At 41.6% G+C, this 26,830-nt stretch overlaps 1 protein-coding gene across 2 annotated transcripts in view; it reads right to left on the bottom strand.

The window, feature by feature from the left end:
- LOC129851992 (ninein-like protein) overlaps window positions 1–21,873 on the bottom strand; it is a 45,262-nt gene extending 23,389 nt beyond the window's left edge. The window contains exons 1-4 of one of the 2 annotated variants that reach the window (XM_055918238.1): window positions 21,419–21,873; window positions 10,706–10,914; window positions 6,810–6,906; window positions 1,144–1,343 (exon numbers count right to left, since the gene is read on the bottom strand). In XM_055918238.1, coding sequence (XP_055774213.1) covers window positions 1,144–1,343; window positions 6,810–6,906; window positions 10,706–10,888 — 480 coding nt within the window. In that variant the 5' untranslated portion in view covers window positions 10,889–10,914; window positions 21,419–21,873. The remainder of the gene's footprint in view (window positions 1–1,143; window positions 1,344–6,809; window positions 6,907–10,705; window positions 10,915–21,418) is intronic. The other variant, XM_055918239.1, reaches the window with a different exon arrangement.
- Window positions 21,874–26,830: the final 4,957 nt, after the last annotated feature.

The following is a 26,830-nucleotide window of genomic DNA, read 5'->3' as shown; positions in this document are numbered from 1 at the left end:
ACTAACCTACTCATTCCAGACTCAAAACACACACACGCACCAGACAGGCAAACGGTGGTCAACTGCAAAGGGCGCCAAACGTTTCACTCACAGCAGTGTTTCACGCCGAGTCTTTAACACTGACAGATACCCGTCAGCCACCACCATGACCTTTCCTTCACTAGTTGTCTTCTACTGTTATACAATTTAGAGCCCAAAACAATGGGCCTTCTATAAACATGATGTGAGATAAGCACACAGCACCCCCACCCCCCCCCCCAACCATGACTTTTCCTGGGCCTCGTTACTGTCATTTCACACCTAATAACAATGTAATAAAATGCAATGAGACCAATGAAAAACAAAGCCATGGAAGATCAGATCCCTTAAGTACCTGGCATATGCACCAAGCCAGCAGCATAACAGAGGATTTCACTCATTCCAATATTATCAGTCTGAGTCAAAAACAAAAATCACAATATTACACAATGCAGAGAGATACAATATATAGTATAATCAGATGGTCCAAAGATCTCCTCCCTAAGGTAGAGGTCCTGACTAGTAGAGAGCTTATTATTTTATTACAATGTATATCACATACATTGATGCTTTGGCAATATTTACACAATGTTTTTCATGCCAATAAAGCAATGAGAGAGAGCGAGAGAGCCAAAGCTAAAACTGGGGGAATGGATGGTGTGGGGCAGGAGCGGGGACCAGCCATGAGCGCTGCCAGTAGCACATTCCATATAATCCCACTTCCTGAGTGTGGAGTGAAGCGGTCTGCTCAAAACCCCAAGTACCTCTGAGACTCAACTCTCACTCAGTTATACAGTGGTCTGAAGAGAAGTATGGTGTGGAATCCTAGAAAACGTGTGCTTGCCAACAAATTGCAGGTCACAGAGATATTTGATTCAGACCTCACCCAGCACAACGCACCATTCAAGGGATGTGAAGGAAATTGAAGTGAAGCACTGACTTGCCTAGTTAAAAAATAAATACAAATCTCTCTCCAAACAGTCAGATCTAGATTAGGCCCTGCGCCAAGCTTGAGAAGTCAAAAGTCAGCCATCTTTGTCAGCGACTCTCAAATTAGTGCACAGCCACAGAATAAAACACAGCAGACAAAAGGTGAGAGGGGTGGAGGAGGAGCACGTCTCTTACCTCCACACTCTCTAGAGAAGTAGAGCGTCTGAGTTTTATCCTCCTCACGCCAGCGGGAGAGGACTCCTTCTGCTCCGTCCTGAAAGGACGAGAGCCCTCCGAGTCAGCTGTGAGCTCAGAGTCGGGCCTGTCCGGCTGGGACCGCCGGCCGTAGCGCTTCGTTCCCTTCACAAACTTGGGCTTCACTTCCTCAGGAACAACTGGGAAGGCCGGGAGGAGAGGAATGAGATGGTGATTGGGAAGGACAGAGAGAGATTACAGTGAAATGCCTTTCTTGAAAGCTCTTTCCCAACGATGCAGTAATCAATATCAGTAGTACTATAAAATATAGTAGAACAAAAACAAGAGAAAAATAAATAAGATTAACATAAGTAAGCTACATGTACAGTACCAGTCAAAAGTGTTTTTTCTTTATTTTTTTTAATTTTCTACATTGTAGAATAATAGCGAAGACATCAAAACTATGAAATAACACATATGGAATCATGTAGTAACCAAAAGTGTTAAACTAATCAAAATATATTTCAGATTCTTCAAAGTAGTCACCCTTTGCCTTGATGACAGCTTTGCACTCTTGGCATTCTCTCAACCAGCTTCATGAGTTGGAATACATTTCAATTAACAGGTGTGCCTTGTTAAATTGTGGAATTTCTTTCCTTCTTAATGCGTTTGAGGCAATCAGTTGTGTTGTGACAAGGTAGGGGTGGTATACAGAAGATAGCACTATTTAGTAAAAGACCAAGTCCATATTATGGCAATAACAGCTCAAATAAGCAAAGAGAAATGACAGTCCATCATTACTTTAAGACATGAAGGTCAGTCAATCAGCAAAATTTCAAGAACTTTGAACGTTTCTTCAAGTGCAGTCGCAAATACCATCAAGCGTTATGATGAAACTGGCTCTCATGAGGACCGCCACAGGAAAGGAAGACCCAGAGTTACCTCTGCTGCAGAGGATCATTTCATTAGTTAACTGCACCTCAAGATTGCAATCCAAATAAATGCTTTACAGATTTCAAGTAACAGACACATCAACAGTTCAGATGAGACTGTGTGAAATCAGGCCTTCATGGTCGAATTGCTGCAAAGAAAACACTACTAAAAAGGACAACAATAAGAAGAAAGACTTGCTTGGGCCAAGAAACACGAGCAATGGACATTAGACCGGTGGAAATCTGTCCGATGAGTCCAAATTTTGGTTCCAACAGCCGTCTTTGTGAGATGCAGATTAGCTGAACGGATGATCTCTGCATGTGTGGTTCCCACCGTGAATCATGGAGAAGGTGTGATGGTGCTTTGCTGTTGACACTGTCTGATTTATTTAGAATTCAAGGCACACAACCAGCATGGCTACCACAGCATTCTGCAGTGATACGCCATCCCATCTGGTTTGAGCTTAGTGGGACTATCATTTGTTTTTCAACTGACAATGACCCAACACACCTCCAGGCTGTGTACGGGCTATTTGACCAAGAAAGAGAGTGATGGAGTGCTGCATCAGATGACCTGGCCTCCACAATCCCCCAACCTCAACCCAATTGAGATGGTTTGGGATGAGTTGGACCGCAGCGTGAAAGAAAAGCAGCCAACAAGTGCTCAGCACATGTGGGAACTCCTTAAAGACTGTTGGAAAAGCATTCCAGGTGAAGCTGGTTGAGAGAATGCCAAGAGTGTGCAAAGCTGTCAAGGCAAAGGGTGGCTACTTTGAAGAATCTCAAATACAAAATATATTTTGATTTGTTTAACACTTTTTTGGTTACTACATGATTCCATGTGTTATTTCATAGTTTTGATGTCTTCACTAATATTCTACATTGTCGAAAATCTACAATCTAGAAAATAGTAAAAATAAAGAAAAACCCTTGAATGAGCAGGTGTGTCTAAACTTTTTTTTCTCCTTTGAGTGTGCATAGTCAGTGCAAAGATTTTTTTTAAAAAACGTAATACAGGAGAAAAAAAAAGGGGTCAATGCAGATAGTCCATGAAGCCATTTTGTTTGAATTTTTAGCAGTCTTATGGCTTGGGGATAGAAGTTGTTCATGAACCTGTTGGTGTCAGACTTGTTGCGTCAGTACCGCTTGCCGTGGTAGAGCAGAGAGAACAGCCTATGGCTTGGGTGGCTGGTCTTAAACAATTCCCAGCCTTCCTTTATCAAACATGTTGGCTCACTATTTAAAAAGAAGACGGAGAACAAGCTATAGGATGAAAAATACAGGTGTTTTGGAACAAGTACAGCCTAACTAAACATGTATGTGTTGAAAATGCCCAACCACTTCTATAATCTATTTGTATACACTTCAAAACAGACATAACCCACCAGACACGCCACTATGGGTTTCTTCACTGTACCCAAACCAAAAGCAGATTTAATGTGTCCGTCAGTTTTGTATAGAGAGCCATGTCCTCGTGGAATGCTCTGCCACAAGAGGTAACTCAGGCAAAAAAAATAGTTTAGCTTTGAAAGAACATTAAAAAAAACATTGTATCACAGAGCCTATCCTCTTTCTAAAGATCTTATTTAACTGTATATAAGAATATGAATATGTATAAAAAGTGTGTAAATAGTTTGTCTCCTTGTCTTTCTAAGATATCTATTTTTTTTGTATGTCCTTGTTTATAACTGTTCTGTACTATTTGTATGTTTTTATGTGGACCCCAGGAAGAGTAATGGAGATCCTAATAAACTAAACAAACAAAAAACAGCAGACTAGCACTACCTAGCAAAAAAAAAAAGTATATACATTTTTTACAAATCAATATACTTGGAGTCAAAGTATCAATATAATATTTTCCACATAAAATATCATCCAAAGATAATATCACAATATGTAACTGTATCAATTAAAGTAGTATCACTTCTTGTATCAACTGTATCAGTACTAAAGAAAAAACATTTTAGACCGCTGGGCATTTTGTCTGCCCACAATTACTACTATAAACATATTCTCACAAAATCTTGTTAATGTTTAGTTACAAAGAAACAAGGGAGAAACTGTAGTGTAGACTTAGTAGTCGCCAAATAAAAAAAGGGCATTTCAAAAAAGGACAGTGGTCATCAGTTCCCAGAAACTAACTTGGCAATAAACGTAATCATACTGTAACATTCTGGGAATGAGGAGGGAACTCTGGTGCCCGCCTAGATCCTCCTACTGCAATACCCTAAACTCAAGAAACACATTTCAAAATAAAAGAACACATACCAATGTACGGTCAACTAAAGTTCAGAAATCATATAAAGTGAATGGCTGTACAATATATGATATCTTAACTGAGTTTGGGTTTGTTAAAAAAAGGTACAGGAAGTTTAAAACAGTTTAAATCAGTCTTTGTTTCAGAATAAAATCCATCCTGGAGCTAAATCAGGACAGAGATTATTAACTGGATCAACTGCATCACCGTAGGGAGAGAAGATCCTAAATATAGCCTATCCTTTTGATGTCTCCATGAGTATTGTCATCATTTACTGTAGGAGTCCTCATTCAGGTTATCTCACGGTCAATCCACCCTGGGCAACAAACCAGAATATCCCAAATGAAGTACCACGAGTCTAAAAAATGATTTTGATCGCTTTCGATGGAGGTCATACTAAGGCAGACTATCTTATATAAAAGCAGACGTTTATCCACAAGGATACAATGTTAACTTAAAACAATCTTATCGGAGTACAAATTATACCATGACATTCAGGTGGGGGGGGTGGGTCTCTATTGTGCTACGCAATTGCGCTTGCGTAGCACAATTTCATTTCATGGGCCTAATAATAAAGATGCCATTTAAAATGGTAAAAATGAATGACCTTTTAATGTGGTATGAACACAACCACTCATATTTCCATCTGATTGTCAAACAGATCATATCAAAAAGTAGGCTACATGGGCATGTTTGGTCCACTCCAAAATAAATCCAGCATCCAAACTGCATGTGTACTCACGCCATTTTATGAAAGGAAATGGACATCGGTTACAAACCACCAAACAGTGTACCCAATGACATTCAGTGATTGCCTACATTAATTGATGCGTCTTGCTGACAAATTGTAATTTTTTTGTAGCCTGAAAAGCTGGTACAACTGTAAATGAGGCTGAAACTGAATGGTCATCCTAACATACACACACACACGTTCGACATACTAGACTAAGCTACAATGTGTACTACCATGAACTTCGAATAGGTATGACGGTGCCCAGTGAAATAGTGTTAAAAAAAAATATATATATATTTTTTTTAAAAGGTAGGTAAACTCTGATTGCCGGTGTGGTGGAATATTGACTCAGAAATATAAACACTCTTACTAGAACTTGTGAATTCAAAATAGACTTTAATACAAAGTAGCAAAGCCGAGCCCTTCCATGGAAATACTTTTTTACAAACGTAACGCCCTTCCATGGAAAAGACTAAATTCTCATATCACAGAGTCCTGCCTTTATACGTTATGAAAAGGCAGAATACTATAGATTCCCCTCCCTCTATATGAAAATAGTTTCCCTTGACCTTTCTCCACCATCTTTCCATCTCAGTTCTTGCTTGTTAACGCCCACATCTGACAGCTGTATAGGTTACAATGGTGGCGGGGCCCTGGTCATATATGTTCCATTCCTTATATAGCCATTCTGTCTCAGCTTCTTCAAAGTGGACAGCCTAGATGCTGCTAATAATGGAAATGAAATCATAGTAATGAGTTTAGCTCCCACACCTGTCACGGTAACATAAAAAAGTATCGTTCCCTATACTTTCAATGCATTTTTCTGAAAAGGGTGGGTAAACTGTGTTAACCCTCCACTAGGCCTACACCGCTGCCGGTAGCCTATCCTCTCGGCTGAATCAATCTTACACATGCAGTGGCCTACATTCAATATAACACATGAGTTGAATCAAAACATGTTTTATACCCTAGTTCATGAGTTGTCCATTATTCATGAGTTAATGGTTGGAGTCTTCACAGCTCGTCTGACACCAAACATTTTTCTTTACATGAAATGACATTTATGACAGTGTTATTTATCACTATTAAGCATTTAACAATTGAATTAGAACATTTACCTTAAATCCTGTACGAATCGTGGATCTTGGAGATCACAGAAAGTGCACTGTAAGTGTAACTATTGTCTACTTAACACGTCGTTATGTATCGCCGTGAAAACAGTTCTCATGGGCACACGAATCCAAAATAATGTAGGCCTATGCCATTGCAAAATCGAATGCATCTAACCGAAAGAGTCACCTTGCTGGATGGATTGGATGCGCATCAGTGTCTAGCTGAAGACTAGATGTCTAGTGAGATTGTTGGCCATCAGCTGATCCAGGAAAGAAAACAAATATTGATAGAAAATACTCAAGCTAAATACACTGAGTACGCAAAACATAAAAGGAACTCCTTCCTCATAGAGTTGTTTAACAGTGGTAAATATGACAAATGGTTAAATTTGCATATTATTTAGAGACGCTCCAAAGTCTGACTTTGTTGCATTTAGGGGAGCTAACGTCTCATTAAAAAGGAGAGCTGAGCCCCCCTCCCCTAGCATTCGTACCTCGAATCTGATCAATAAACCCATCTTATTCACCACATGGAAAAACAGCAATCTGAACTGCTTAGGTACATAAACAATCAGTGTGTTTGTGCAGACATCTAAACGTAAAGCCCCACCTCCCCAGCATGGGTGTTTTACCTGGCTCCAGGTAGCTGCTCTCCTCTTCAGAGGTGCTGAAGTCCAGAGAGCGTGATAGCACAGCTACAAAGCCTTCTTTGAACTCCTCAAAATTCACCTGCATAACAAAAGGGAAAGGGAATTAATTGTGTACACTATTAGCATGCCCCGCCCACCTGAGGATATGTTTATTTTTAGCCATCTATTTCCTGTGTTTGAGGGGTGCAAAATCCACTTGTCACTTAAATCTCGTAGGACTGATTGCTTTCATACTCTGGCGGCTCTTCCCAATCTTGCTTGTGCCATTCGTTTTCTCCGTTAACAAAAACAGTGGAAATGTTTGTAATGACCTGTCAAACACTCTGGTTGTGGCTGAAACGGGCTCAATTGAATACATTGGCTTAACGTTGCATCTATAAGAATGCTAAAACGCTTCATCAGTGATTTTTTGTGCAATTGAAAAATAGTTGAAATGTTTACAAATGAGATGCGCTGAAATTAAAGCAACCTATGAAAATGAACACTGATTGTAGTGACCGGTCTGATCTCGCAAACAATGCAATGCATTTGGAAACTATTCAAACCCCTTGACTTGTTCCACTTTGTTATGTTACAGCCTTATTTTAAAATGTATTAAATAAAAATCTATCTACACAAATGAATGACACATTTATTACATATTAAAAACAGGAATACCTTATTCACCTAAGTATTCAGAACCATCGCTATGAGACTCAAAATTGAGCTCAGATGAGATGTTTCTACAACTTGACTGGAGTCCACCTGTGGTAAATTCAATTGATTGGACATGATTTGGAAAAGCACACACCTGACTATAGAAGGTCCCACAGTTGACAGTGCATTTCAGAGCAAAAACCAAGCCATGAGGTCGAAGGAATTGTCCGTAGCGCTCCGATATAGGATTGTGTCGAGGCACAGATCTGGGGAAGGGTACCAAAACATTTCTGCAGCATTGAAGGTCCCCAAGAATACAGTTGCCTCCATTCTTAACTTCTTCGGGCTAGGGGGCAGTATTCGGAAGTTTGGATGAATGAGGTGCCCAAAGTAAACTGCCTGTTAATCAGGCCCAGAAGCTAGTACATGCATATAATTGGTAGTATTGGATAGAAAACACTAACGTTTCAAAAACTGTTAACATAATGTCTGAGTATAACAGAACTGATATGGCAGGCAAAAACCCAACAACAGTCCATGCAGATTTTTTTTCTCCAGCGCACCACTGATTACAATGGCTGGGAATGGGAATATAAAAGGAATACCTCCCAGATTGCAGTTCCTAGGGCTTCCACTAGATGTCAACAGTCTTTAGAAAGAGTTTCAGGCTTGTGTTTTGAAATCTGGGACCACGCAGCAGTCATACCGCTCAGGAAGGAGACACGTTCTGCGAAAAGTGCAAATCAATCCCAGAACAACAGCAAAGGATCTTGTGAAGATGCTGGAGGAAACGGGTACAAAAGTATCTATATCCACAGTAAAACGAGTCCTATATCGACATAACCTGAAAATCCGCTCCGCAAGGAAGAAGCCCCTGCTCCAAAACAGCCATAAAAAAGCCAGACTATGGTTTGCAACTGCACAAAGGGACAAAGATCGTACTTTTTGGAGGAATGTCCTCTGGTCTGATGAAACAAAAATAAAACTGTTTGGCCATAATGACCATCGTTATGTTTGGAGGAAAAAGGGGGAGGCTTGAAAGCCAAGGAACACCATCCCAACCGTGAAGTACGGGGGTGGCAGCATCATGTTGTAGGGGTGCTTTTCTGCAGGAGGGACTGATGCACTTCACAAAATAGATGGCATCATGAGGTATGCAAATTATGTGGATATATTGAAGCAACATCTCAAGACATCAGTCAGGAAGTTAAAGCTTGGTTGCAAATGGGGCTTCCAAATGGACAATGACCCCAAGCATACTTCCAAAGTTGTGGCAAAATGGCTTAAGGACAACAAAGTCAAGGTATTGGAGTGGCCATCACAAAGCCCTGACCTCAATCCTATAGAAAATGTGTGGGCAGAACTTAAAAAGCGTGTGCGAGCAAGGAGGCCTACAAACCTGACTCAGTTACACCAGCTCTGTCAGGAGGAATGGGCCAAAATTCACCCAACTTATTGTGGGAAGCTTGTGGAAGGCTACACGAAACATTTGACCCAAGTTAAACAATTTAAAGGCAATGCTACCGAATACTAATTGAGTGTATGTAAACTTCTGACCCACTGGGAATGTGATGAAAGACATAAAATCTGAAATAAATCATTCTCTCTACTATTATTCTGACATTTCACATTCTTAAAATAAAGTGGTGATCCTAACTGACCTAAGACAGGGAATTCTTACTAGGATTGAAACATTTTGTGAAAAACTGAGTTTAAATGTATTTGGCTAAGGTGTATGTAAACTTCCGACTTCAACTGTAGGTATTACAGACTCAGTCGGGGAGATGTTGAAAATGTCAGTGAAGACACTTGCCAGTTGGTTTGAGTCTGCTCTGTGTACACGTCCTGGCAATCTGTGAATGTGACCTGTTTTAAGGTCTTGCTCACATCGGCTACGGAGAGCGTGATCACACAGTCATCCGGAACAGCTAGTGCTCTCATGCATGCTCCAGTGTTGCTTGCCTCGAATCGAAAGACCACCCCCAGGTGGTAAGGGTAGGCAACAACACACATTCCACGCTGATCCTCAACACACGGGCCCCCTCAGGGATGCATGCTTAGTCCCCTCCTGTACTGCCTGTTCACCCAGAACTGCTCCAACACCATCATTAAGTTTTCAGACGAGACAACAGTGCTAAGCCTGATTAGCGACAACGATGAGGCCGCCTATAGGGAGCAGGTCAGAAACCTGTCAGTGTGGTGCCAGGACAACAACCTCTCCCTCAACGTGAGCAAGACAAAGGAGCTGATCATGGACTACAGGAAAAGGAGGGCCAAATACGTCCTCATTCACACTGACGGGGCTGCAGTGGAGCGGGTCAAGAGTTTAGAGTTTCAAGTTCCTTGGTGTCCACATCACCAACGAACTATCATGGTCCAATCACACCAAGAGAGTCATGAAGAGGGCACAACACCACCTATTTCCCCCCAGGAGAATGAAAAAAATTTGGCATGGGTCTCTAGATCCTCAAAAAGTTCTACAGCTGCACCATCGAGAGCATCCTGACCAGTTGCATCACTGCCTGGAATGGCAACTGCTCCGCATCCGACCGTAAGGCGCCACAGAGGGTAGTGCATACGTCCCAGTACATCACTGGGGCCAAGCTTCCTGACATCCAGGGCGTATATACTAGCCGGTGTCAAAGACTCCAGTCACGGCAAAATTGTCAGAGACTCCAGTCACCCAAGTCATAGACTGTTCTCTGTTACCGCATGGCAAGCGGGCTTGGAGCACCAAGTCTAGGTCTAAAAGGCTCCTTAACAGCTTCTTCCCCCAAGCCAAAAACTGCTGACTATTTACACTTCATATCATCTATGCGTAGTTACTTTACCCCTACCCGCATGTGCAAATTACCTCGATTTACCTATACCCCCACACATTGACTCAATACCGTTACCCCCTGTATATACTGTAGCCTCATTATTGTTATTTTCTTGTGTTACTTTTTATACATTTTTTAACTTTAGATTAATTAGTAAATATCTTCTTAGCTCTATTTCTTGAACTGCATTGTTGGTTAAGGGCTTGTAAGTAAGCATTTCACAGTAAGGTCTAAACCTGTTGTATTTGGCACATGTGACAAATAAAATTTTATTTGACTACTGAATAAAGTCTAGGAAAGTGTCATAACACAGCTATTACACAACTATGCATGTCAGAACTTAACATGTTTTAAAGTAATGGGAATTTAAGGTAAAACCACAACAGAGAGAGAAGTTACTAAAGTGGTCTGGTCTCATACCCGAGCATAGTGGTGTGGTCCTAGCAAGGTGTCCAACAGTAGGGGAAGGTGAGCATCCAAGGATAGCTTGTGGCAAAGGGCTGACAACTCTTCCTTGTCCAGGTAACCAGTGCCTGTGGTGTCACAGCTGTGAAACTCCTCCTTCAGCTGGACCACATAGCGGTTCTGCTCTTCCTCATCCATCCCAGTACATATTGCAAGGCTTGCACCTACAGTGAAGTTGGATGGAGGACAGGAAGAGACAGTGGTAAGCACAATAAACGTTCAATCACATATGTCTACATCTGCACTCTTGCACCATCCACACACACACACACACAGCAACTTCAATTAGTCTTACATCCAGGCTACTCTATACATTGCAATAGACTACTAGGCCTGAACTACGTACAGTGGTAAAATGTTTTAGTGAGACGGACCATCTAAATATATTTGCTGCCCACACCACTCGCGTCACATGCATGAGCGTTGCAAAATAAATGTAGAAATCTATATTATTCAATTATTGCGCGCGCCAAGGAGCGTCTGCGTTGCCACGGGCTAAAATAGAAGTCAGTTCTATGTGACGCAGATCGCGCTGAAAGTCCTGCCTCTCCCATCTCCTCACTGGTTTATAGAAGCAGGTACCCACGTGCCATCTCCTCATTGGTTATACCCATGTGGGTGAATGAAAGACGGACGAGGTCAGTGGCGGTAATGCACGTAATTTATGAAAGTTGCCAATCGCAATATAAAGTCAAGAGATGAAAAAGCCTGGAAGGGAGAGAGATGACTAGAAACGAGTCGGTTGCCCATTTTGTGTGTGAATTATTTTGCGGAGTAAAGGACCTTGTTATTTTACCCTGAAATGCACAACTCAATGTTTATATCTGTCACGATCGTCGTAAGGAATGGACCAAGGTGCAGCGTGGTAGGCGTACATTATTCTTTAATAAATGAATACCGAACAAAAATAACAAAACGAACAAACGAAACATGAAGCTATACAACTAGCGCTGACAGGCAACTAAACAGACAAAATCCCACAAACACAAATAAGGAAATGGCTACCTAAATATGATCCCCAATCAGATACAACGATAAACAGCTGCCTCTGATTGGGAACCATATCGGGCCACCATAGAAATACAATATCACCTAGATGACCCACCCAAGTCACTATCACGCCCCAACCAACACAGAGAAAAAACAGCTTACTATGGTCAGGGCGTGACAATATCCCAGGACAAATTAGCTAGCAACAGCAAGCTAGCTAAATAGGACAAATTAGCTAGCAAGTGCAAGCTAACTAGCTAAATTGCCATAAATGTTTAATGCTTTTCAACCTGTCCCCAAATTAATATAAATTGGTTCAGAGTTTGTTTTGATATTTTAACCTATGTGTCGTGATCGCGTTTGGTGTAGGGAGGACAAAATACATTTATGCACGATGGCGCACGCGCGCAGCCGGTTTGGGTTCTGTGTTAGGCTTGGATTCCCCCCCCCCCCCCTTGGCCTTGGATTACAGCACAGGCCCAAAACATCTGCCTCAGTGGTTGCAATGGCCTGCACTGAATTCTGGAGTTGGTCCTGATTGGCATCAATTATGTAAGGCGGGGGAGTTCTGTCATTATTGTTGTTCTGACCTTTAAGACTAATTATTTTGTTTGGCCCCTATACATACCCTTGCAACAAACCAAAAAATCTAACTTGCTATATGTGACCGCCTACGACCTTCGGGTTTAGTAGCACAAGTAACAGCAGTTTAATAAATATCAGCATATTCAGCAATGAATGTCCATTTATGTCAGTTTGAATAAACTCTGGCACAAGTAAAGGATTGGAGGTTGGGTCAACATTTGGCAATGAATAGGCTAGAAGAGAATGCTGTTCAAAGACTACAGCTCAGCATTCAACAACAGTCCCCTCCAAACTCGGGTCCCTGGGACTGAACACCTCCCTCTGCAACTGGATCCTGGACTTCCTGACGGGCCACCCCCAGGTGGTGAGGTTAGGCAACAACACTTACGCCACACTGACCCTCAACACGGGGGGCCCCTCAGGGGTGTGTACTTAGTCCCCTCCTGTACAGCCACGACCGCGGCCACGCACGACTCAATCATTAAGTTTACTGACAACATAACGGCGGTTAAGAACATTGGGCCCGTAACAGAAAGGCTACTGGTTCGAATCACCGACCCGGCAAGGTGGAAAATTTTCTGACATTCTGCCCTTGAGCAAGGCAGTTAACCCCCAACAACAACTGCTCTCCAGTCACCGGTGACGTGGACGTCGATTAAGGCAGCCCCCCCGCACCTCTTTGATTCAGAGGGTTGAGTTAAATGCAGAAGACACATTTCGGTTGAATGCATTCAGTTGTGCAACTGACTAGGTATCCCCTTTCCTTTTTGGTAGGCTTGATCACCGACGGTGATGAGACAGCCTACAGGGAAGAGATCTGGCAGTGTGGTGCCAGGACAACAACCTCTCACTCAATGTCAATAAGACCAAGGAGCTGATTGTGGACTACAGGAAATATGGGGGAGAGCACGCCCCCTTCCACATCGACGGGGCTGTACTGGAACGGGTCGAGAGTAGAGGCTGACCGATTATGATTTTTCAACGCCGATACCGATTATTGGAGGACCAAATAAAAGGCGATACCGACAAAAAAAAATACACACACACACTTGAAGTCGGAAGTTTTACATACACCTTAGCCAAATACATTTAAACTCAGTTTTTCACAATTCCTGACATTTAATCCTAGTAAAAATGCCCTATCGTAGGTCAGTTAGGATCAGCACTTTATTTTAAGAATGTGAAATGTCAGAATAATAGTAGAAAGAATGATTTATTTCAGCTGTAATTTCTTTAATCACATCCGTTGGTCTATATTTTACATACTCAAATAGTATTTGGTAGCATTGCCTTTTAATTGTTTAACTTGAGTCAAACGTTTCAGGTAGCCTTCCTCAAGCTTCCCACAATAAGTTGGGTGAATTTTGGCCCATTCCTCCTGACAGAGCTGGTGTAACTGAGTCAGGTTTATATAGGCCTCCTTACTCGCACATTCTTTTTCAGTTCTGCCCACAAATTTTTTGGTGGATTGAGGTCAGGGCTTTGTGATGGACACTCGAATACCTTTCCTTTGTTGTGCTTAAGCCATTTTGGCTTTTGAAGTATGCTTGGGGTCATTGTCCATTTGGAAGACCCATTTGCGACCAAGCTTTAACTTCCTGACTAATTGTCTTGAGATATTGCTTCAATATATCCACGTCATTTTCCTGCTTCATGATGCCATCTATTTTGTGAAGTGCACCAGTTCCTCCTGCAGAAAAACACCCACACAACTTGATGCTGCCACCCCCGTGCTTCACGGTTGGGATGGTGTCCTTCAGGTTGCAAGCCTCCCCCTTTTTCCTCCAAAACATAACAATGGTCATTATGGCCAAACAGTTCTATTTTGTTTCATCAGACCAGAGGACATTTCTCCATAAAGTACAATCTTTGTCCCCATGTGTAGTTGCAAACCGTAGTCTGGCTTTTTTATGGCGGTTTTGGAGCAGTGGCTTCTTCCTTGCTGAGCGGCCTTTCAGGTTATGCCGATATAGGACTTATTTTACTGTGGATATAGATACTTTTGTACTATTCACAAGGTCCTTTTCCGCTGTTCTGGGATTTATTTGCACTTTTCGCACCAAAGTATGTTCATATCTAGGAGACAGAACGCGTCTCCTTCCTGAGCGGTATGACGGCTGCGTGGTCCCATGGTGTTTATACTTGCGTACTAGAATAGTGACACAATTTCCCTAGTTGATATTCCCTGCTAACATACATTTCTTTTAACTAAACATGCAGGTTTAAAAAATATATACTTCTGTGTATTGATTTTAAGAAAGGAGTTGATGCTTATGGTTAGGTACAGTTGAAGTCGTAAGTTTACATACACTTAGGTCAGAGTCATTAAAACTCGTTTTTCAACCACTCCACAAATTTTAAGTTAACAAACTATAGTTTTGGCAAGTCGGTTAGGACATCTACATTGTGCATGACACATGTAATTTTCCCAACAATTGTTTACAGACAGATTATTTCACTGTATCACAATTCCAGTGGGTCAGAAGTGTACATACACTAAGTTGACTGTGCCTTTAAACAGCTTGGAAAATTCCAGGAAATTATGTCATGGCTTTAGAAGCTTCTGATAGGCTAATTGACATCATTTGAGTCAATTGGGAGGTGTACCTGTGGATGTATTTCAAGGCCTACCTTCAAACTCAGTGCCTCTTTGCTTGACATCATGGGAAAATCAAAAGAAATCAGCCAAGAACTCAGAAAAAAATTGTAGACCTCCACAAGTCTGGTTCATCCTTGGGAGCAATTTCCAAACGCCTGAAGTACCACCATCTGTACAAACAATAGTACGCAAGTATAAACACCATGGGACCACGCAGCTGTCATACCGCTCAGGAAGGGGACTTGTTCTGTCTCCTAGAGATGAACGTACTTTGGTGCGAAAAGTGCAAATCAATCCCAGAACAGCAGCAAAGCACTTTGTGAAGATGCTGGAGGAAGCAGGTACAAAAGTATCTATATCCACAGTAAAACGAGTCTTATATCGACATAACCTGAAAGGCCGCTCAGCAAGGAAAAAGCCACTGCTCCAAAACCGCCATAAAAAAGCCAGACTACTGTTTGCAACTGCACATGGGGACAAGGATCGTACTTTTTGGAGAAATGTCCTCTGGTCTGATGAAACAAAATAGAACTGTTTGGCCATAATGACCATCGTTATGTTTGGAGGAAAAAGGGGGAGGCTTGCAAGCCGAAGAACACCATCTCAAACATGAAGCACGGGGGTGGCAGCATCATGTTGTGGGGGTGCTTTGCTGCAGGAGGGACTGGTGCACTTCACAAAATAGATGGCATCATGAGGAAGTAAAATTATGTGGATATATTGAAGCAACATCAAGACATCAGTCAGGAAGTTAAAGCTTGGTCGCAAATGGGTCTTACAAATGGACAACGACCCCAAGCAGTTGTGGCAAAATGGCTTAAGAACAACAAAGTCAAGGTATTGGAGTGGCCATCACAAAGCCCCGACCTTAATGCTATAGAAAATTTGTGGGCAGAACTGAATAAGCATGTGCGAACAAGGAGGCCTACAAACCTGACTCAGTTACACCAGCTCTGTCAGAAGGAATTGGCCAAAATTCACCCAACTTATTGTGGGAAGCTTGTGGAAGACTACCCAAAATGTTTGACCCAAGTTAAACAATTTAAAGGCAATGCTACCAAATACTAATTGAGTGTATGTAAACTTCTGACTCACTGGGAATGTGATGAAAGAAATAAAAGCTGAAATAAATCATTCTCTCTACTATTATTCTGACATTTCACATTCTTAAAATAAGGTGGTGATTAACTGACCTAAGACAGGGATTTTTTGGAAAACTGAGTTTAAATGCATTTGGCTAAGGTGTATGTAAACTTCCGACTTCAACTGTACATTTGTGCAACGATTGTGCTTTTGTTAAATCATCAACTGTTTGGCGTAGTAGGCTGTGATTCGATGATAAATTAACAGGCACCGCATTGATTATATTCAATGCAGGACAAGCTAGTTAACATAGTAATATCATCAACCATGTGTAGTTAACTAGCGATTATGTGATGATTGATTGCTTTTAAAAGCTAGGTTTAATGCTAGCTAGCAACTGACCTCCTTGCAGCCACAAGGTCCTTTTGACACTGCACTCGCTAACAGGTGGTCAGCCTGCCACGCAGTTTCCTCGTGGAATGCAATGTATTTGCCATAATCGGCGTCCAAAAATGACGATTACCTAATTAAATCGGTCGACCTCTAATCAAGAGCTTCAAGTTCCTTAGCATCCACATCACTAAGGACTTAACATGGTCCACACACTCTTTACAAGGGCACGACAGCACCTCTTTCCCCTCAGGAGGTTGAAAAGATTTGTCAAAGGCCTTCAGATCCTCAAAAAGTTATACAGCTGCACCACTGAGAGAAAGTATTCAGACCCTTTCACTTATTCCACGTTACAGCCTCATTCTAAAATTGTTTTTTCCCCCCTCTCAATCCACACACACACACCCATAATGACAAAGCAAAAACTGTCTATTTTTTTTTACAGAAGTATATATAAAAAAATGAAATATCACATTTACATAAGTATTCAGACCCTTTACTCAGTATTTTGTTGAAGCACCTTTGGTAGAGATTGCACCTTTGGTAGAGATTACAGCCTCGAGTATGACGCTACAAGCTTGGCACAGCTGTATTTGGGGAGTTTCTCCCATTCTTCTCTGCATACCCCCTCAAGCTCTGTCAGGTTGAACGGGAGCGTCGCTGCACAGCTATTTTCAGGTCTCTCCAGGGATGGTGCCAGGTTTCCTCCAGATGTGACCCTTGGCATTTAGGCCAATCTTGGTTTCATCAGACCAGAGAATCTTGTTTCTCATGGTCTGAGAGTCCTTTAGGTGCCATTTAGCAAACACCAAGCAGCCGGTCATGCGCACACAAACTTTCACACTTATACTGTATACTGATGCTACTCATTTTTCAAATGTAATTGGTACATTTTCAAAAAGTACAAACTTTAAACTGATAACACTTGTCATGCTCCCTATCTTATTTTCAGAACATTTGATTGTGCTTTCATTGGGGTTTCACATATCTTTCACCTCCAAGTCATTCAAGCAACAACAAAAAATTATGAAATACTATAAAAACATTTTGTTTGTTCACTATTAAGTCATTTAAAATAGCATTTAAAGCTGCAATGTGTTACTTTTTGGGCAACCTGACCAAATTGATAGAAATGTGAGTTACAGATCTGTTGTTCTCATTGAAAGCAAGTTTAAGAAGCGGTAGATCTGTTCTGTGCGCGCCATTTCTATGCTTTCCATTCTTAAAATGTTGTAGTTATGTACACCAACTTCAAACAGCTAAAAATACAATATTATTGGTTATGGAAGATATATTTCACAGCGGTTTAGATGGTACAATGATTCTCCACATGCTTGTTTTGTCAAACTGAAATTAGGCAAACTATTAGAATTTTAGCAACCTGGAAATGGCGGAGTGATTTCTGCATATTGCATCTTCAATCCAATAGCAAAAAATACAAGATAGAAATGTCAAAACTGTTCATTTTGAAGTGCTGAAGAGAAAGCATAGTAGATGGTAAATATTATTTTCTATACAGTATGACAATAACTTGACATACATTTTTATTTAAATAATTTGTATCCAATGGCAGGTTGTGAGCATGTTGATAAATACAGCTTCATTATCCTTATACAGTACATACATAGGACAAATCATCAGAAATAGGGGTATTGCAAAGTAGTTAGCTAATGTTAACATGTAGCACGGTGTTGTATGCCATTTCTGCCCCATGCAACATTGTACAAGATCACATTTTCTATGTGACTTGTCAACTGATACAGTATCGCCTGTCTCTCTTTGAAAGTGTTTCAACAGAACTCAGATAATGAGTGGAATATATTGTTATATACAACCCAGCTATTTCAGCAGTGAATCATTGCACACTCCACTATAATTCCTAATGGTAGTACATAAGAGTGACTCTTTCCACTTTGTCCTATTGAAGCACACTGGCTGATGGAGAATGCAGTACATGGGTAGGCAGCCCTCGTCCTGGAATGATTTAGATTTACATTTGGTTCAGTTGTCAACTAACGTGAATTCAATGTGAACATTGACATTGACAAATCCAATGACATTTCACCATGTCAGTGGATTTAGGTTTAAAGTTGGGAGGAAAAAAATGACGAAATGCCCTCATGTTGATCTCTTCGCAAATCCAATTAGTTTTCCACGTTGATTCAACATCACATTGATTTGGGGGGTTGAAATGACAGGGAAACAACGTTGATTCAACCAGTTTTGCCCAGTGGGTCTGTTGGAATAAAATCCTGCGGCACTCCAGGAACAGGGATGCCTACCCCTGATGTAGGCTAGTATTTACAACCACATCCATATATGATTTGGTTTTACCTTCAACATAAATTGATGTCAAATTAAGAGGTAAAAATATAGAATTGTACAGTGCTCAGCAGTTATCAAACTATATACAGTACGTTAACTAGGCATTACATAATTTTGGTTCAGTAGTTATCCGTTTTGAGCAGTTTGATTGATAGTTGTTATCATAATTGTACATTAGAGTATATACACACACACACACACACACACACACACACACACACACACACACACACACCATACTTTATATGTTCCTACTTTACAGACATACATTTTCATTATGTAGTTCTCAAATCTGTAGTAGACAAACCTATAGATTTTAAACTGGTTTATCAAATGGTTAAGTGATTATCAATTAAGAAAGTCAGATTAAAGATGCACTATACAGAAATCACTTCGCCATTTCCTGGTCGCTAAAATTCTAAACATGCTGACCACACCGCTTGCGTTACGTGCGCGAGCATTGCAAAAGGCTACAATTTAACACATTTTCCACTAGAAATGTGTTGATTTGCAGGTAGAAATGTGTTCAACATCCACTGAAGTAGCTAGCAAGTTTACTACATAACTACAGTAGTTGCTGTTGTAACCAAACAAACATACTTGCTAGTTTAGCTATCCAAACCATCAGTCCTACTTTGCTATTATGAAAATCGAATTCAACAAAACCAATAGGCCTACTGTTTTATATTCAACTTCTGCTTCCAAAAGCGGTTCAAACAAAACATGTAAAAATGAACTACAGCCATTGAATTCTATCGCGCAAATAACTGTGCGTTATCGGGAAACAATGCATGCTCTAGAATACCCTTCAAGACAATCAGAAAGAACTATTCAACAACGCCATGGTAGAAATAAAAAATAATTTGAGCATTATATTGTAAAAGGCAATTACTTTATATGAACATGTATTACAATCTGAAAGATGAAACACTGATTCAGTTTAGTGAAAAAGTGACTGATTTAATTGAAAATGTGCTTAGAGTCATGAAACTTCTGCCCTTTTGATGATCTGTTAAGTTTTGTACTAAGAGTTGTGAAAATGTACCACATAGGCCTACTTGTGAAAATTGCACAAAAGCCATTGAAAAAACCCCCCAGTATTTTTTAATATATTTTTCTTATTTCATCTCTGCATTGTTAGGAAGGATTCGTAACTAAGCATTTCACGATCAAGTCTACACCTGTTGTATTAAGGGCATGTGACAACTTGTTTTTATTTGATTTGCTTTATAAGTAGGAATAAACAAATTAATATCAATCATTATTGATGGATGCGTCTTTTTCCAATCACCCCGTTGAATGAATAAGGCAGTTGCCCATAATTGCCCACTGTGCAAAGAAATATATAGCCTGTCTAATGTCATGCATTAACAGACTAGTCATAGTTTGTTCTAAGCCAGCATTGGACTAAAGGATCCTAACGTTACACCTTAGTCCAAGGACCTTACATGGGCTCCCGAGTTGCGCAGCGGTCTAAGGCACTGCATCTCAGTGCTAGAGGTGTCACTAGAGACCCTGGTTCGATTCCAGGCTGTATCACAACCGGCCGTGATTGGAAGTCCCATAGGGCTGTGCAAAATTGGCCCAGCGTCGTCCGGGTTGTAAATAACAATTTGTTCTTAGCTGACTTGCCTAGTTAAATAAAGATCAAATAAAAAAAGATACATGTTCTGTTTAAAGGGCTAATTGGCTCTGGAAGACAAAATAGCCAAATACTCCATCTAAACACGAATCATGCTGTATGGTCCTAGAAACATAAATCCCTCTACTTTCATATCACACAAAACTAATTTCACAAATGCAAAACACATTTACACTACACCACAGGTTGCCAATGGCACCTTAACTGGGGAGGAAGAGCTCATAGTAGGCCTTAAGGCTGGAACAGTATAAATGGAATGGTAAACACATTAAACACATGTTGTCCATGTGTTTGATACCATTCCATACACTCCATTCCAGACATTATTATGAGCAGTACTCCCATATGTAGCCTCGTACGCTGTTTAATCGTTAACACAGTTGCGGCCTACAGTGTTTTTTTTAGTGACAACACATTTGTGGCATCAGTCTTCCCTTTACACACGTGTTCAGAGATGCATAAAGCCCATTAGCACAGGTAGTCCACTCGGTCTTCCATCCGTTTTCAGTAAACAAGCGCTGTAACATGGAAATAAGACCGTGTGGGAACCTTAACCCTTAGGTGTGTATCAATTTAACACACATATTTGTTGCATTATTATTTCTTGCCAATATAAAAGAACCTCCTTATGCTTTCAAAACCGTACCGCAAGTAATGCTTAATTTTCAGGCAGAAAACACGGCTCATAACAAAACTCCCCCAGAAGACGCCATCCAATGACTTGTGTAATGTAATATAACAGAGGCGTGATCAAGGGCTAAATTCATTCTATCACAGATTGATCAATACTAGGCAGCAGGCTTCTTGGCTTGAAGTAGCAAGCGTGAGTCGGCTATGCTTCACCATGGGAACGGAAAACCAGCCATGACGAAACAAAGATAAGGTAAAATAGAAGAAAAAAAGGCTACCTATCCAAACTATCCACTTTTCGCGCACTCTATGAACTAAAACCGTTACTATGTAACGTTAGCATTATCCTATGCATTTGTATACAATAATTATTGCCATTTTCTGACAGAGTAGGCTAGCCTAATAATAATTAAATTGTTCTTACCGTTTTAACAGTAGTCTACACCGAAGCCTCTAAAATAGTCACAGCTGGTCCAACATGAGCATCGGATTATGTTTTTTTTTATGAAGATGGTTCCGTCTGTTTCGGTGTTATTTTATGGAAAACGGGCCATGTTTGCATAGCTCTTGTCTATGAAGTGACCACAAGTAGATATATGCGTGGCGGGTGGAAATCTAACTTCTTACGTGGGCTACAGAGGGAAGATCTATCTCAATATCCTCCTAGCGTCCACTGGAGACTTGCACTCAGCAGTACCGAAAGCTAGGCTGTGCTTTGCTATGATGCTCAGCGCGAGCCTTGAGGCGTTTGAATAAAACGTGCGCGTTATTTTGCACAGGCGTGGCTGACGCATGCCAGATCTTACAAGGCATGGATAGGTATTTTATGTATCAGCTAACCATATCATATCTTATAGCAACCTGTCGGTCAATGGCGCGGTCGATGACGTGGCACGCAAACCATTGGTTGATGCATGCAACGTCTGAGCAGGGGAATGCAACCATTTTCATGCTGGAGGCTCAAGCTCGCACCCCCTGCTGGTCAGACAGTTGTCTATTTGTATTTAGAATCAAAGAGCTGGGGCTTGTACGAGTGCAGGCAACTGCCGACTGACTGATCTACAAATCAACTTGGCTTGCATCATAAATAACGACTCATTATTATTTGCAGATCAGTCAATCATTCACAATTTACCCATCATACATCATGGTTTTGATCCTCTCGAACACTGCCCTAGTTTACATGACTGACTGCTCCAGACTGTAGTGCCAAATTAGTTGTCTATTAGCTGTATGCCTGCACAATAGGCTACAAAAGACACCTTTCCCACTTAGGTATACTAAAGCATTCTGTGCTAAATATATGTTTATTTATTTATTTTATTTCACCTTTATTTAATCAGGTAGGCCAGTTGAGAACAAGTTCTCATTTACAACTGTGACCTGACAAAGCAAAGCAGTGCGACAAAAACAACACAGTTACACATGGGATAAACGAACGTACAGCCAATAACACAATAGAAAATCTGTATACAGTGTGTGCAAAAGAAGGAGGTAAGGCAATAAATAGGCCATAATGGTGAAGTAATTACAATTTAGCAATTAACACTGGTGTGATAGAAGTGCAGATGAGGAAGTGCAAGTACACATACTAGTGTGCAAAAGAGCAGAAAATAAAAATATGGGGATGCGGTAAGTAGTTGGTTGGATGGGCTATTTACAGCTGCAGCGATGGGTAAGCTGCTCTGACAGCCGATGCTTTAAGTTAGTCAGGGAGATATGTCTCCAACTTCAGTGATTTTTGCAATTCGTTCCAGTCATTGGCAGCAGAGAACTGGAAGGAAAGGCGGCCAAAGTAGGTGTTGGCTTTGGGGATGACCAGTGAAATATACCTGCTGGAGTGTGTACTACGGGTAGGTGTTGCTATGGTAACCAGTGAGCTGAGATAAAGTGGCGCTTTACCTAGCAAAGACTTATAGATGACCTGGAGCCAGTGGGTTTGGCGACGAATATGTAGCGAGGACCAGCCAACGAAACATACAGGTCGCAATGGTGGGTAGTATATGGGGTTTTGGTGACAAAAGAGATGGCACTGTGATAGACTGCATCAAATTTGCTGAGTAGAGTGTTGGAGGCTATTTTGTAAATGACATCGCCGAAGTCAAGGATCGGCAGGATAATCGGGTATGTTTGGCAGCATGAGTGAAGGAGGATTTGTTGCGAAATAGGAAGCCGATTCTAGATTTAATTTTGGATTGGAGATGCTTAATACGAGTCTGGAAGGAGAGTTTACAGTCTAGCCAGACACCTAGGTATTTATAGTTGTCCACATATTCTAAGTCAGAACCGTCCAGAGTAGTGATGCTGGGCGGGCGGGCGGGTGCAGGCAGCGACCGGTTAAAGAGCATGCATTTAGCTTTCCTAGCGTTTAAGAGCAGTTGGAGGCCACGAAAGAGTGTTATATGGCATTGAAGCTTGTTTGGAGGTTTGTTAACAGTGTCCAAAGAAGGGCCAGATGTATACAGAGTGGTGTCGTCTGCGTAGAGGTGGATCAAAGAATCACCTGCAGAAAGAGCGACATTAATGATATATACAGAGAAAAGGGTCGGCCCGAGAATTGAACCCTTTGGCACCCCCATAGAGACTGCCAGAGGTCCGGACAACAGGCCCTCCGATTTGACACACTGAACTCTGTCTGATAAGTAGTTAGTGAACCAGACGAGGCAGTCAGAGAAACCAAGGCTCTTGAGTCTGCCGATAATAATACGGTGATCGACAGAGTCGAAAGCCTTGGCCAGGTCGATGAAGACGGCTGCACAGTACTGTTTATTATCGATGGTAGTTATATCGTTTAGGACCTTGAGCGTGGCTGAGGTGCACCCCTGACCAGCTCGGAAACCGGATTGCATAGCAGAGGAAGTACAGTGGGATTCGAGATGGTCGAAGATCTGTTTTTTCACTTGGCTTTCGAAGACTTTAGAAAGGCAGGGCAGGATGGATATACAGTTGAAGTCAGAAGTTTACATACACCTTAGCCAAACACATTTGAACCCAGTTTTTCACAATTTCTGACTTTTAATCCTAGTAAAAATTCCCTGTCTTAGGTCAGTTAGGATCACCACTTTATTTTAAGAATGTGAAATGTCAGAATAATAGTAGAGAGAATGATTTATTTCAGATTTTATTTCTTTCATCAAATTCCCAATGGGTCAGAAGTTTACATACCCTCAAATAGTATTTGGTAGCATTGCCTTTTAATTGTTTAACTTGGGTCAAATATTTCAGGGAGCCTTCCAAAAGCTTCCCACAATAAGTTGGGTGAATTTTGTCCCATTCCTCCTGACAGAGCTGGTGTAACTGAGTCAGGTTTGTGGGCCTCCTTGCTCGCACACGCTTTTTCAGTTCTGCCCACAAATTTTCTATAGGATTGAGGTCAGGGCTTTGTGATGGCCACTCCAATACCTTGACTTTGTTGTCCTTAAGCCATTTTGCCACAACTTTGGAAGTATGCCTGGGTCATTGTCCATTTGGAAGACCCATTTGCCACCAAGCTTTAACTTCCTGACTGATGTCTTGAGATGTTGCTTCAATATATCCACATAATTTTACTTCCTCAGGATACCATCTATTTTGTGAAGTGCACCAGTCCCTCCTGCAGCAAAGCACCCTGACAACATGATGCTGCTACCCCCGTGCTTCACGGCTGCGATGCTGTTCTTCGGCTTGCAAGTCTCCCCCTTTTTCCTCCAAACATAACGATGGTCATTATGACCAAACAGTTCTATTTTTGTTTCATCAGACCAGAAGACATTTCTCCACAAAGTACGATCTTTGTCCCCAAATGCAGTTGCAAACCATAGTCTGATTTTTAATGGCGGTTTTGGAGCAGTGGCTTCTTCCTTGCTGAACGGACTTTCAGGTTATGTCGATATAGGACTTGTTTTACTGTGGATATAGATACTTTTGTACCTGTTTCCTCCAGCATCTTCACAAGGTCCTTTACTGTTGTTCTGGGATTGATTTGCACTTTTTGCACCAAAGTATGTTCATTTCTAGGAGACTGAACGCATCTCCTTCCTGAGCGGTATGACGGCTGCATGGTCCCATGGTGTTTATACTTGCATACTATTGTTTGTACAGATGAACGTGGTACCTTCAGGCGTTTGGAAATTGGTCCCAAGGATGAACCAGACTTGTGGAGGTCTACATTTTTTTATGAGGTCTTGGCTGATTTATTTTGATTTTCCCATGATGTCAAGCAAAGAGGCACTGAGTTTGAAGGTAGGCCTTGAAACAGGTACACCTCCAATTGACTCAAATGATGTCAATTAGCCTATAAGAAGCTTCAAAGCCATGACATAATTTCTGGAATTTTCCAAGCTGTTTATAGGCACAGTTATCTTGGTGTATGTAAACTTCTGACCCACTGGAATTGTGATACAGATACCTAACCGACTTGCCAAATCTATAGTTTGTTAACAAGACATTTGTGGAGTGGTTGAAACATGAGTTTTAATGACTCCAACCTAAGTGTATTGTAAACTTACGACTTCAACTGTAGGTCTGTAACAGTTTGCATCTAGATTGCCTCCCCCTTTGAAGAGGGGGATGACCGTGGCCGCTTTCCAATCTTTAGGAATCTCAGACGATACGAAAAAGAGGTTGAACAGACTAGTAATAGGGGTTGCGACAATGGCGGCAGATCATTTTATGAAAAGAGGGTCCAGATCGTCTAGCCCAGCTGATTTGTAGGGATCCAGATTCTGCAGCTCTTTCAGTACATCAGCTGTCTGGATTTGGGTGAAGGAGAAGCGGGGGGCTTGGGCCAGTAGCTGCGGGGGGTGCAGAGCTGTTGGGGTAGCCAGGTTGGGGTAGCCAGGTGGAAAGCGTGGCCAGACGTAGAAAAATGCTTATTGAAATTCTCGATATTTGTGGATTTATCGGTTGTGACAGTGTTTCCTAGCAACAGTGCAGTGGGCAGCTGCGAGGAGGTGTTCTTATTCTCCATGGACTTTACAGTCCCCCAAAACTTTTTGGAGTTAGTGCTGCAGGATGCACATTTCTATTTGAAAAAGTTAGCCTTAGCTTTCCTAACTGACTGTGTATATTGGTGTCTGACTTCCCTGAAAAGTTGCATATCGCAGGGACTATTCAAAGCTTGGGCAGTGCGCCACGGGATGTTTTTGTGCTGGTCAAAGGCAGTCAAGTCTGGAGTGAACCAAGGACTATATCTGTTCTTAGAACTACATTTTTGGAAAGGTGCATGCTTATTTAAGATGGTGAGGAAGGCACTTTTGAAGAACAACCAGGCATCCTCTACTGACGGGATGAGGTCAATATCCTTCCAGGATACCTGGTCTAGGTCGATTAGAAAGGCCTGCTTGCAGAAGTGTTTTAGGGAGCATTTAAAAGTGATAAGGGGTGGTCGTTTGGCCGCGGACCCATACCGGACGCAGGCAATGAGGCAGTGATCGCTGACATCCTGGTTGAAAACAGCAGAGATGTATTTAGAGGGCAAGTTGGTCAGGATGATATCTATGAGGGTGCCCATGTTTACGGATTTGTGGTTGTACCTGGTAGGTTCCTTGATAATTTGTGTGAGATTGAGGGCATCTAGCTTAGATTGTAGGACGGCCAGGGTGTTAAGCATATCCCAGTTTAGGTCACCTAACAGTACGAACTCTGAAGATAAATGGGGGGGGGGGGATCAATTCACATATGGTGTCCAGGGCACAGCTGGGAGCTGAGGGGGGTCTATAACAAGCGGCAACAGTGAGAGACTTATTTCTGGAGAGATGGATTTTTAAAAGTAGTAGCTCGAACTGTTTGGGCATAGACCTGGATAGTAAGACAGAACTCTGCAGGCTCTCTCTACAGTAGATTGCAACTCCGCCCC

This window comes from Salvelinus fontinalis, chromosome 1 (assembly GCF_029448725.1).
Source record: "Salvelinus fontinalis isolate EN_2023a chromosome 1, ASM2944872v1, whole genome shotgun sequence".
NCBI lineage: Eukaryota > Metazoa > Chordata > Actinopteri > Salmoniformes > Salmonidae > Salvelinus > Salvelinus fontinalis.
The sequence above is the reverse complement of the archived record's forward strand: the minus strand, read 5'-3'. Positions and strand labels throughout refer to the sequence as shown.